General features: G+C 49.0%; 1 protein-coding gene across 4 annotated transcripts in view; it reads left to right on the top strand.

Moving 5' to 3' along the window:
• The window catches only part of SMARCA2 (SWI/SNF related BAF chromatin remodeling complex subunit ATPase 2), a 132,670-nt gene that overhangs the window by 77,849 nt on the left and 42,637 nt on the right, over nucleotides 1-12,184 (top strand). For all 4 annotated transcript variants that reach the window (XM_082204541.1, XM_082204540.1, XM_082204542.1 and 1 more), the window contains 2 exons: nucleotides 719-882; nucleotides 9,370-9,597. In XM_082204541.1, coding sequence (XP_082060667.1) covers nucleotides 719-882; nucleotides 9,370-9,597 — 392 coding nt within the window. The remainder of the gene's footprint in view (nucleotides 1-718; nucleotides 883-9,369; nucleotides 9,598-12,184) is intronic.

Raw genomic sequence — 12,184 nt, 5'->3', positions numbered from 1 at the left:
AAATGTTCAGTCTTTATCTATTAGAAGAACATACTTAGCAAAACAAAATACTTCTAGATAAGCAGCAGTTTGAGCCTTCTAATTAAAAGGTAATCCAAGGCTTCAGTAATATTAAATGCTTTGATCCCCAATGTTTTTGCTTAGCAGTCAACCTCATTTTTTCAGTAACATCGCTTCAAAGTAAAAGGCTCAGGATCACAGTCAAAGCTGGGTGGTTTTCTTTAATAAAAAAATTAGAATAGCAGATGATAGTTCATCAGTACTCTGCATTGACAAAATGCAGAATTCCACAAAAGCACAAATTCTGCAACTACAACAAAGTAAATAATTACACAAGCGTTTATACATCATTTTTTCCTATCCCACCATTTGGCTTTATGAATTGAAAGACCCACAGCAGATAAGATCTCATACAACATACACACCATTAAACGGTCTTGCACTTTTCCTTTCTCAGAGCCTTATAGAAGTCAGTGTCTTTGCTCCTTCCAGTTCCCCTGGAATCAACACCCTGATAACGCTGCAAATAACAACCTTTGTGCCAATGCTGATGGTGTTTATTATAGCCGTTCATACAGACAGCTGGAACCACAGTGGCTTGTGCTGATTTTGAACCCTATAGAAGGACCCTGGCAAGAGAAAGGAGAATTACAGAGGGCATCATCACCTGGAGATTCTTTGCAATGACACGTGCTTTTTTGCCTGCTCCACTTTTCAGGAACAACGAAATCGGAGGACCGGGCAGCCCTGCTGAAGAAGTTCAACGAGCCCAATTCCCAGTATTTCATCTTTCTGTTGAGCACGAGGGCTGGAGGGCTGGGCTTGAACCTCCAGGCAGCGGATACTGTCATTATTTTCGACAGCGACTGGAATCCCCACCAGGTTATTTACAGACCACGATTTTTTATTAATTTAATTTATTAAGTTTTTATTAGTTCTTACACATATCTATTGTTTATTAGTTCTTACACATATCTATTGTTTATTAGTTCTTACACATATCTATTGTTTATTAGTTCTTACACATCTAAGGGTGGCACTGTGGTCTAAACCACTGAGCCTCTTGGGCTTGCCGATTGGAAGATCGGCGGTTCGAATCCCCGCGACGGGGTGAGATCCCGTTGCTCAGTCCCTGCTCCTGCCACCCTAGCAGTTCGAAATCACACCAAAGTTGCAAGTAGATAAATAGGTACCACTCCGGCGGGAAGGTAAACGGCGTTTCCGTGCACTGCTCTGGTTCGCCAGAAGCGGCTTAATCATGCTGGCCACATGACCCGGAAGCTGTACGCCGGCTCCCTCAGCCAATAAAGCGAGATGAGCGCCGAAACCCCAGAGCCGGTCATGAATGGACCTAATGGTCAGGGGTCCCTTTGCCTTTACACATATTTTCCAGCATAACATCTTTTTGAAATGTTGGGCCATCACAGCCTAAGACACGGGTCAGCAAACGTTTTCAGCAGGTGGCCAGTGCACTGTCCCTCAGACCTTGTGCGGGGCTGGACTAAATTTTTTTTTTGGGGGGTGAACGAATTCCTGTGCCCCACAAATAACCCAGAGATGCATTTTAAATAAAATAACACATTCTACTCATGTAAAAACACTGATTCCCGGACCGTCCGTGGGCCGGATTTAGAAGGTGATGGGGCTGGATCCGGCCCCCCAGGTCTTAGTTTGCCTACCCATGGCCTAAGACTTCCTTCAAGCTCGACTGATGGTTTTCTAAAGTCTTTTTAATTATGCGTTTTGTTACTATAATTATTGCTATAAACTCAAATTTCCAATACATCTATTCTTAATTCTTTTCACAGTAATTTATAAATTACTCCTTACAAACTTCAAGCGATGTCAGTTGGTTACAATTGCTTTCCAAATATATCGAAAACTTCTTCCATTCCTTTAGGAAAGACTGGTCCTGCTGGTTCTGAATTTTCCCCATTAGTCTCGCCATCTCAGCATAGTTCATCAGTTTCTCTTGCCGCTCTTCTTTAGCTGTTATTTCTTCTTGTTTCCATCTTTGGGTCTTCATTCGTTACACAAAGAAACCGTTCCCTTTGCCATTAAAATTCTCGCAGCCACTGTCGCATATAAGAACAATTCCCTTGCACTTTTTGGGATATCGGAGACAAGTATCTGTCAGGGAACTGACATCAGAGGAAAGGGAGGTGGTAGGGCTCCCAGAGGCTGGGAGAGAGTCAGCAGCTAAAGCAGGGACCAGCAGGGGGAGCGAGGGGTCTCTGGAGGAGGATCTCAGTAATGCTGAGAGAGACTCAGCACCCAAGGCAGGAACTAGCAGGGGAGAGAAAGGGGTGAGAGACACGTCCAGCGAAAACAGCGGGGAGGTGTCAGAAGCAACCGTAGGGAGACCCATACTTCGCCGGAAGCTGCCACGTCGTGAGTCCAGGAGACGCGTTTCCGTTAAGGAGCTTCTTTGCTGGAAACGCTTCCGCAGGCAGCCACTGTCAGACTCTACTAGTGACTAGAGCAGACATGTCTGAGGAGCTCTGTCACACACAGAGGTTTGTGGAGCCGCACAAACTCTGAGGGGGCACAATTTTAAGCACAAGCAGCTAATCATCCCCTCACAGCAGTCTGACAGTCTTTGTACGCTGCCTGTGCAGGAGAAAGCATCATGAGCAACCCAGCCGGAACCGGAGAGGCAGGGGTTGGAGCTGGTCCAAGCTTGGAAGAAAGGTATCAAGCTCTGGAGGTCCAACATGCGCTGCAGACGGCGAGGCTCGAGGAGAGAAGGGCTCAGGATGCAGACAAGAAGGGGAGAACCACTCAGTTCCCCAGAAAGGTACCAGGATTGGTGCAGAAGTTTGGGGGGGACCCCAAGGATTACCATGCCTTTAGGACCGAGATGCAATATGCCCTGAATGTGCAGTTTGATGAGTTCCCTGATGAGGAATCGCGAGTTGCTTTCGTAATTGGGCATCTTGAGAAGGGGGCGCGAGACTGGGTTCTACCCCTGATGGCAACGCACAATGATATCCTAAAGGACACTATGAAGTTCTTTCGTGCAATGGATATCATGTTTTCCAGCGATATTGAGGAAGGGGTGGTGCGCAGACAGCTAATGGCTTGCAAGCAGGGAAGCCGATCTGTCCGTGAGTACTGGACTGAATTTACCATGCTGATTCACAGATTGGGGTGGGATTTATCGGCGGCACCCATTCAGATGCTATTTGAAGAAGGTCTTTCTTCGGCTGTGAAAGACGAGCTGTCCCGGAGCCCCAGGGCGGTGTCTATGGATCAGCTGACCAAATCTGCGCTGACCATTGGAGCGCGCCAGGAGGCAAGAGCCTTGGAGAGGCGGGAAGGGAGAGGGGAACGTTGGAAGGAGTTCCGCATTCCAGACATTCCTGAGCCAGCTTTCCCGCCGGCAGAGCCGATGGAAGTCGGAACCGCGCGCGCGCAGTTTCAAAGCCCAGTGAGGGGGCTAAGAAGGAGGGAAAAGGAGCCCGGAAATGCTATCTCTGCCAACAGCCAGGCCACTTTGCCAGAGTCTGCCCCCAGAGGAAGGAATGGCAAGGGATGGTGGGAGCTGTTGAGGGGGAAGAGCAGGGAGAAACGGAGCAGGTAAAAGCCAACGCCTGGTTGCCACCGTCAGGGCACTGCAGCCAGGCCAAAGAGCAGTGAAAGTGCCCGTGCCAGAAGCTCCTCGACCTGCTCTAGTGATTGAAGTGTCGCTAGAGCTGCAAAATGGACACCCCCTAAAAATAAAGGCAGCTCCTGCAATTTTATGAGCAAGGAGTTTGCTGCTGAACACCAGATACAGACGATCCCTTTAAGCAACCCCCTGCAGGTGACCACGATCGATGGCAGGGAACTGTTGGGAGGAGGAGTCAGCTTGCAGACCGTCCCAATGATAATGAGGGTGGCAAGGCACACAGAACTGATAGCGTTTAATGTGGCCACCTTGGGAGGCGCTCCCATTATTTTGGGAATGAGCTGGCTAGCCCTACATGATCCGCTGGTGGGCTGGCATCAAAGAGTGGTTTCCTTCGGTTCAGCACATTGCTTAGAACACTGCAGGGGGGGAAAGGGTTCAGCAGGGGCCCAAGCCACCCTGGCAGGGACTGAAGTAATGGAGAAGGGGAAGGTGCCACCACAGTATGCTGATCTCAGCGACGTGTTCAGCGAGAAGGAAGCTGACCAACTACCCCCGCATAGGCCCTTTGATTGCCAGATCAATTTACTCCCTGGAGCACAGCTTCCTGTAGGCAAGTTGTATGCCATGTCAGACAGGGAAATGCAGGAGTTGCGAGAGTTCATTGACAAGAACCTGAAGAGAGGCTTCATCAGAGAGTCCAAGGCAGCGGGGGGTAGCCCAGTGTTTTTTGTGGATAAAAAGCACACGGACAAGCCGAGACTTGTATGTGATTTCAGGCGGTTAAATGCAGTGACAGAGCCGGCGGCTTTTCCTATGCCCAGGATTGATGATATTTTGACCAGGGTGCGGAAGGGAAAGATTTTTACCAAGCTGGACCTAAGGGGGGCGTACAACCTGATACGTATAAGGAAAGGGGATGAATGGAAAACCACCATGTTCACCCCTTTGGGGGCATTTGAATACCTCGTGATGCCTTTTGGATTACAAACAGGCTCCGCGTGTTTTCAATCATTCATGAACCACGTACTGGGGCCTTTGCTCTACAAGAATTGCGTGGCCTTCCTAGATGATGTGTTGGTGTATTCGGAGAATGAGGAGCAACATGTGAGAGACGTCAGAGAAGTGTTGAGCAGGCTGCAAGCCAACAGGCTGTGGGTGAAACTGGAGAAGTGTCAGTTTCATACCAAGGAGGTGGAATTCCTGGGGTACCGCTTGTCAGACAAGGGGTTGGCCATGGACCCCGGCAAGGTTCAAGCAGTGCTGGAATGGAAAACACCCAAAACCAAGAAGGATGTGCAGAGGTTCCTAGGGTTTGGAAACTTTTATCGTAAGTTCATCCGAAACTTCGCCCACCTGACGGCGCCCATCACGGACTGTCTCAGCAGTAAAAAGAAGTTTGTTTGGACGGCGGAGGCGGAGCGAGCGTTTGAGGAACTGAAAAGGGCCTTCGCCTCTGATGAACAACTTCTGCATGTGGATTTACAAAAAAAGCTGAGGGTCGAAACAGACGCATCTGACAGAGCCATAGGGGCGGTGCTTCTTCTGCAGCCGGGGAAGGAGGAGTCAGAGTGGCGACCGTGTGCCTTCTTTTCGCAAAAGCTGAACAAATCCGAGAGGAACTACACGGTGTACGACCGGGAGCTTCTTGCGATTCATGAGGCTTTCCGGAGATGGAGGCACCTGCTAATTGGTGCACAACATAAGGTGCAAGTGTGCACGGACCATAAGAATCTAGAGTATTGGAGAACTGCGCGAGTGCTCAACCAACGGCAGTTGAGATGGGCCCAGGAGTTCTCCAAATTTAACTTTGAGATTTGTTACGTGCCAGGCCCAGAGAACGTTAGGGCGGACGCTCTCTCACGCAAACCTGAATATTTGGAGGGGGAGGGAGCACCCGAAGAGACCCATGTCATTCCAGAGGACCGCTGGGTGTGTGGGGCGGCATTGGTGGGGCAAAGGGAACTGGTAGAGGGAACGGTGCAGGATGAATACGCCCAGGACAAACTCAGGGGTCTCAGGAGGGAGGGAGACAAACCCGGGGGTTTTGAGGAGAGAAACGGGGCGTTGTACTACAAGGGAGCGTTATATATACCTGAAGGGGAATTGAGGGAAAAGGTACTCAAGCAACTGCACGATAGCCCCACAGCAGGGCATTTTGGGCAACACAAAACCATGTGGCTGGTTACCAGGGAATTCTGGTGGCCCAAGGTCAGGGAAGATGTGAGGGAGTATGTGAGAGGGTGTGACCAATGCCAACGAGCCAAGGGGGAGAGGCGGGCACCGGCAGGTTTATTAGAACCACTACCCACGCCTGAAAGACCATGGGAAGCAGTGGCAATAGATTTCATGACTGATCTGCCAAGGTCCAGAGGGAAAACAGCCATCATGGTTGTGGTAGACCTGTTAACCAAGATGGCCCACTTTATAGCCTGCTCACATGCGGTCACAGCAGAAGAAACCGCTAAATTGTTTGTAGAAAATGTGTTTAGGCTGCATGGCGCCCCCTTGAGGGTGGTTTCGGACCGAGGGAAACAATTTACTTCCAGGTTCTGGAGGAAGCTCATGAGCTTACTGCATGTAGAGGTTAATTTCTCAACTGCCCGTCATCCAGAAACCAACGGGCAGGCGGAAAGAGCTAATGGTGTCCTCCAGCAATATTTGAGGTGTTATGTGAATGACAGAGAGAATGATTGGGTGGAGAAGCTGGCGTTGGCAGAATTTGCCTACAACAATGCAGAGAACGTGTCCACGGGGATGAGCCCCTTTTTGGCTAATCACGGGTGTCATCCCCGAGCCTTCCCAGGGGGGGAAGGGGAGAACTGGAGCGTTCCAGCTGCAGAACAGTTCGTTGAAGAAATGGAAGCGATCCATCGCCAGCTCCAACTTAACTTAAACAGGGCTAAGGAGGAATATAAGAGGCAGGCAGACAAAACCAGAAGGGAAGGGGAAAGCATTAGGGTGGGGGACCAGGTGTGGCTGTCCACCCAAGGGTTACCATTCAAAGGGGGTTGTAAGAAGTTAAGACCCAAAAGGCTGGGCCCATTTGAAGTCACGCAGCAGGTCAACCCAGTGGCTTTCAGACTCCGGTTACCGAACCACATGAAGCTGCACCCAGTGTTCCACAGGTCGTTGCTGTCACCGTATAAAGGCGACAGAGAAGGGAGGGTCAATAGGGGACCAGCTATGGAGGAAAAAGAACACAGCTACCATGTAGCGGAGATTCTCGATTCCAGGTGGAAGGGAGATCAAGTAGAGTATTTGGTAATGTGGGAAGGGGAGCCGGAGTCGGAAAACACCTGGGTCAGGGCAGAGGATGTAGATGACGAGGTTTTGATAGAAACTTTTCATCAGAGATTCCCTCGTAAACCTCAGCCAGTGGCGAGGTTCCGGAGGGAATACTTCGCCACCACCGACGAAGAAGAAGAGTTGGAGGGGTTCTCTGATTCCGAGGCGGAGGAGGATTCAGCGAGCCGGAACGAAGACCGATGGAGGGAAATGTTCGAGACGTCTGAAGATGAAGAGGATTCTTTTCGGGGTTTTAGCTCCTCACCGCCCAGAGGAGAGAGTAGGGGCGGGGGGGAAGGGGGCCCTGGAGGGGAGGTGGATGTCAGGGAACTGACATCAGAGGAAAGGGAGGTGGTAGGGCTCCCAGAGGCTGGGAGAGAGTCAGCAGCTAAAGCAGGGACCAGCAGGAGGAGCGAGGGGTCTCTGGAGGAGGATCTCAGTAATGCTGAGAGAGACTCAGCAGCCAAGGCAGGAACTAGCAGGGGAGAGAAAGGGGTGAGAGACACGTCCAGCGAAAACAGCGGGGAGGTGTCAGAAGCAACCGTAGGGAGACCCATACTTCGCCGGAAGCTGCCACGTCGTGAGTCCAGGAGACGCGTTTCCGTTAAGGAGCTTCTTTGCTGGAAACGCTTCCGCAGGCAGCCACTGTCAGACTCTACTAGTGACTAGAGCAGACATGTCTGAGGAGCTCTGTCACACACAGAGGTTTGTGGAGCCGCACAAACTCTGAGGGGGCACAATTTTAAGCACAAGCAGCTAATCATCCCCTCACAGTATCCCAAGAAGAAAGGCCTCTGGTTGTTGGGGTTTTTTGTAAACATGATCTTACGCATTTTATTTTTTTTAGTTCCATAGATATTTCATCCCACAATTCCTTAATTTTTCTGCAAGTCCACCACATGTGCCGCATCAAATTGGAAAGGAGAAAAAGTACCCTCAAAATTGGAGTGACAACAAAAACTAATGGCGTAGCTATCAGGAAGAATAAGAGACCATGCAGATCAAGTATTTTTCAATAAATGGGGTTTATTTAAAAGTTACATAAAAGATTGCAACAATATAAAATCTGTCCAGCCTTTGAATAACTTCTGCTGTGCACCGAACAGGTTAAAGAAAGTACAGTATCTTGGCTAAGCAATTATTTTAAACAGACACAAACAGTGAGCTAAATAAATACACATTTAAAGCTAGATGGAGCTGGCGGGAAGTCAATGGAGCTAGAAGAAGACTGTGATAAGGTGTAATAGATATTGACAATTCTTTGATGTTTATCTGTTATGGTTAATTCTGAATTTATGTTATTATTTTTAAAGTTCAGTAAAGTAACTTAAAAGCTAAAGAAAAAGAAACCATTCCCTTTGCCAATTGCATCTGTTAGTGGAGGGCTGCCTCTCACCTCTGCCCTGTTTAGAGAAGTTTTTAATGACAGATGTTTTAATGTATTTTTAATCTTTTTTTGGAAGCCGCCCAGAGTGGCTGGGGAAACCCAGCCAGATGGGCAAGGTAAAAATGTATTTATCTATCTATCTATCTATCTATCTATCTATCTATCTATCTATCTGCTTTGAGATACGATGCAGCCTTTGGCCAGCAGGGAGGTCTTAGGAGTGAAAAGTTCCTGGGAATCTTGGCCTGGGATCCTACCTAGCTGCTCCTGCAATCTCTTCTGCCAGAGGAAGATTTTTTGGCTCCCCTTTGAAAATGTCGCTGCCAACCTCTAGATAAGGAGGGTTCGGTATTAGCGCTGACAGTTGCCCAAAGTACAGTGCAGAAACAGATTGGCAGATGAGACAAGCAGGTCGCTGTTGCTTCCTGGGAGCAGGAAGGGCAGGGCAATGGGGACGTCGGTGGGGCGCAAATGCCCCCGGGAGCATTGCCCTATTGGGAGGTCAAAAAACCCCCAGAGCAGATGGGGGGCACAGGGAGAAGAGAAGAAGCCCCACTGCGGACTGCCAGGTCGATTTCCATGGATACAACCCCTGGTCTCAAAAGGGCAAACTGGACATTTCTTACAAGAGCGGGAGCTCAAATTATTAGGGAACCAGAATTGGATTATTTGTTCACCCATCTTAGGAGAGGGCAGGTGTTGGCACCACACAGCCGGTGAAATGAACTCTATCCCAAATGCACATTTCACTTAAATGCCAAAACACATGAATTTCATGAAATATATTTTATTTGGGAGCCACCCAGAGTGGCTGGGGAAACCCAGCCAGATGGGCGGGGTATCAATAATAAATTATTATAAATTATTATTGTATTTATTTTGTTAAATAAGCCATGCTTCTCTCATATAATCCTGTGCAGCGAAAGCTTAAAGTTTAAGCAGTTTCTCAATTTGGCACTGTGGCTTGTCATCTTTAGCCTTTGATCTTTATAGGTTTATATATATGTAAAACTGTGGCTTCGTTTTGCTTCAGCCAGCCCCCTCTCCCGGGACTAATCTGTTCCACGCAATGTGTTTTTCGCAGGACTTGCAGGCACAAGACAGAGCCCACCGCATCGGGCAGCAGAACGAAGTCCGGGTCCTGCGACTCTGCACTGTCAACAGCGTGGAAGAGAAGATCCTTGCCGCCGCCAAGTACAAGTTGAACGTGGATCAGAAGGTTATTCAAGCCGGCATGTTTGACCAGAAGTCCTCCAGCCACGAACGGAGGGCTTTTCTCCAAGCCATATTGGAGCACGAAGAAGAAAACGAGGTAGTCTGCAAGCTTGTTTTAAGCCTTGAAAATTTAAGATTGCATTCCCCTCTCCCCCACTTCCAGGATCGAATGCTCATGGTGTTATTGGTTATGTCTACTCTAAAACCAGGACGTGGGTGGCGCTGTGGGTTAAACCACAGAGCCTAGGACTTGCCGATCAGAAGGTCGGCGGTTCGAATCCCTGCGACGGGGTGAGCTCCCATTGCTCAGTCCCTGCTCCTGCCAACCTAGCAGTTCGAAAGCACGTCAAAGTGCAAGTAGATAAATAGGTACCGCTCCAGCGGGAAGGTAAATGGTGTTTCCGTGCACTGGCCACATGACCTGGAAGCTGTACGCTGGCTCCCTCGGCCAATAAAGCGAGATGAGCGCCGCAACCCCAGAGTCGGCAACGACTGGACCTAATGGTCAGGGGTCTCTTTACCTTTACCTTACTCTAAAACCATGTGCCCAGGCAGTCTGAACTCTGTGGCCAGCATTAATTACCCAAGCCAAGCAAAATTGCATAGTTTGTCCTACTTTGCATATTTGGGCATGTTTGCTCTTTTGCATAATTGATGCTGGTCATAGGGAGGGAAAAGAGATACGTGTTGAAAATGACAGCCATCCCTCTGGCTTCTGAAATAGCAGCAGCAGGCATTGACCATGTGCTTTTGTGGCTACGTTTGCAGCTATAAATACTACTAACTTGATGAAGATGTTGTTTTGGGAGAAGGGAGGTGATGCTAGCAAAGATTCCTTGCATGGAAGCTGAATTCTGCACTGAATATGCATTTGTATATAGATAAGACGGACAAATTAATTCTAGAGGCAAAATACATTTTTCCCCTTTCAGTAAGGTACCTCAGGGGACGCGGGTGGCGCTGTGGGTAAAACCTCAGTGCCTAGGACTTGCTGATCGTAAGGTCGGCAGTTCGAATCCCTGCGGCGGGGTGAGCTTCCGTCGTTCAGTCCCAGCTCCTGCCCACCTAGCAGTTTCAAAGCACCCCTAAGTGCAAGTAGATAAATAGGTACCGCTTTATAGCGGGAAGGTAAATGGCGTTTCCGTGTGCGGCACTGGTGCTGGCTCGCCAGCTGCTGCTTCGTCATGCTGGCCACGTGACCCGGAAGTGTCTTCAGACGGCGACGGCTCCCGGCCTCTTGAGCGAGATGAGCGCGCAACCCTAGAGTCGGACACAACTGGCCCGTACGGGCAGGGGTACCTTTAACTTTTTAAGGTACCTCAGGGCTGAAATAAGCATGTTGCTTCCTAGCGGCTGATCAGATTATTTCTTTATAAAATGAAATATTGTAATTTTGAATGTGTCTCCAAAATTGCTCAGATCCTCATATTTATAGAATCTTAAAACAGAAACCAAAAAAACCAGGCATACATATATGATTCAGAATCATGACTTTACAAATGATAAGAACCAGGAATTGCTGGAAAACCCAGCTGCGTATTTTTAAAAACCTTGTTTTGAATCCAGTGGCTGCTCATGGGAACATTTTATGGAACCACTTATGTTGTTGACTTGTTGACTGAATAAAAAGCCTTGCATACACGTTGCAAGAAATCCCTCTCTCTCTGTTTTTCCCTTTCCCAAAGCACACCTTTCTGATCAGGAGTAGATTCCTTCTCTCTATCTCTTTCATTTTTGTCATCCTACTGGCCCGATCCCCATGTGTTGCTTTTATAAAGTCCAGAAAGGGAGAGGCAATAATGGGAATTTTTTGATAAGCTGCTGCGATGGGAAAACGCATCATCCCTCAGGGAGACCTCTTATGCCAGCCTTCGCCAACGGGGCGCCCTCCAGATGGGGTGAACAGCTGTTCCGAATGGGGCTGGTGGGAAACAGATGGCAGGCATCACATTGGTGGGTGCTAATTGTGTTATCGGGGGGGGGGTGTTATCCTTTTAGCATCATCTCACTTTTAAAAAATATTACATTATTTAAATAATAAAATTTGGCTTCAGTTGAGATTCCTGCATTGCAGGGGTTGGACTACATGGTGCTTAGGGGTCCCTTTGTGTTTCATTCAGCTGATGAGCAGAAATGGAAGCCCTTTCCCTTCTCCTGGGAGTGGCCTTGGGGGTGGGGAGAGATGGGAGACTCTCCCAGCCTCCCCTGCCAGAGCTGCCACCCACTCAGCTTAAAAGGCAGGGGGAGGCTGTTTCGAACAGCGTTTGGCTGCCTTAAAGCCCTTGGTTCCCTCCCTTCCCCTTGAAGATCACGGCGAGACTGAGAACTTGGAAGCAAGGAGGGAGACGCACAACGGCTTTCGTGAGCCTTTCTCACTTTCCTTTTAAGTCCCTGAGATTGGGAGATTAAAAGGAATGGGGGGGGGCTTCCAGAAGCCTTTGCAAGTCTCCCCTCCCTTCTCCATCAACATCAGAGCACAAGGGGGTTTGACGGGGGGGAGGGGCTGTCCGCCTCTGAAATTTGCCCCGCCAGGCAGATACTAATAAGCAGGGACGCGCTGTGGTCTAAACCACTGAGCCTCTTGGGCTTGCCGATTGGAAGGTCAGCAGTTCGAATCCCTGCAACAGAGTGTGCTCCTGTTGCTCTGTCCCAGCTCCTGCCAACCTAGCAGATGGAAAGCACAC

The sequence above is a fragment of the Podarcis vaucheri genome, assembly GCF_965113315.1.
Source record: "Podarcis vaucheri genome assembly, chromosome: 17".
Taxonomy (NCBI): domain Eukaryota; kingdom Metazoa; phylum Chordata; class Lepidosauria; order Squamata; family Lacertidae; genus Podarcis; species Podarcis vaucheri.
Note: the sequence above shows the minus strand (reverse complement) of the source record. Positions and strands in the feature narration are given on the sequence as shown.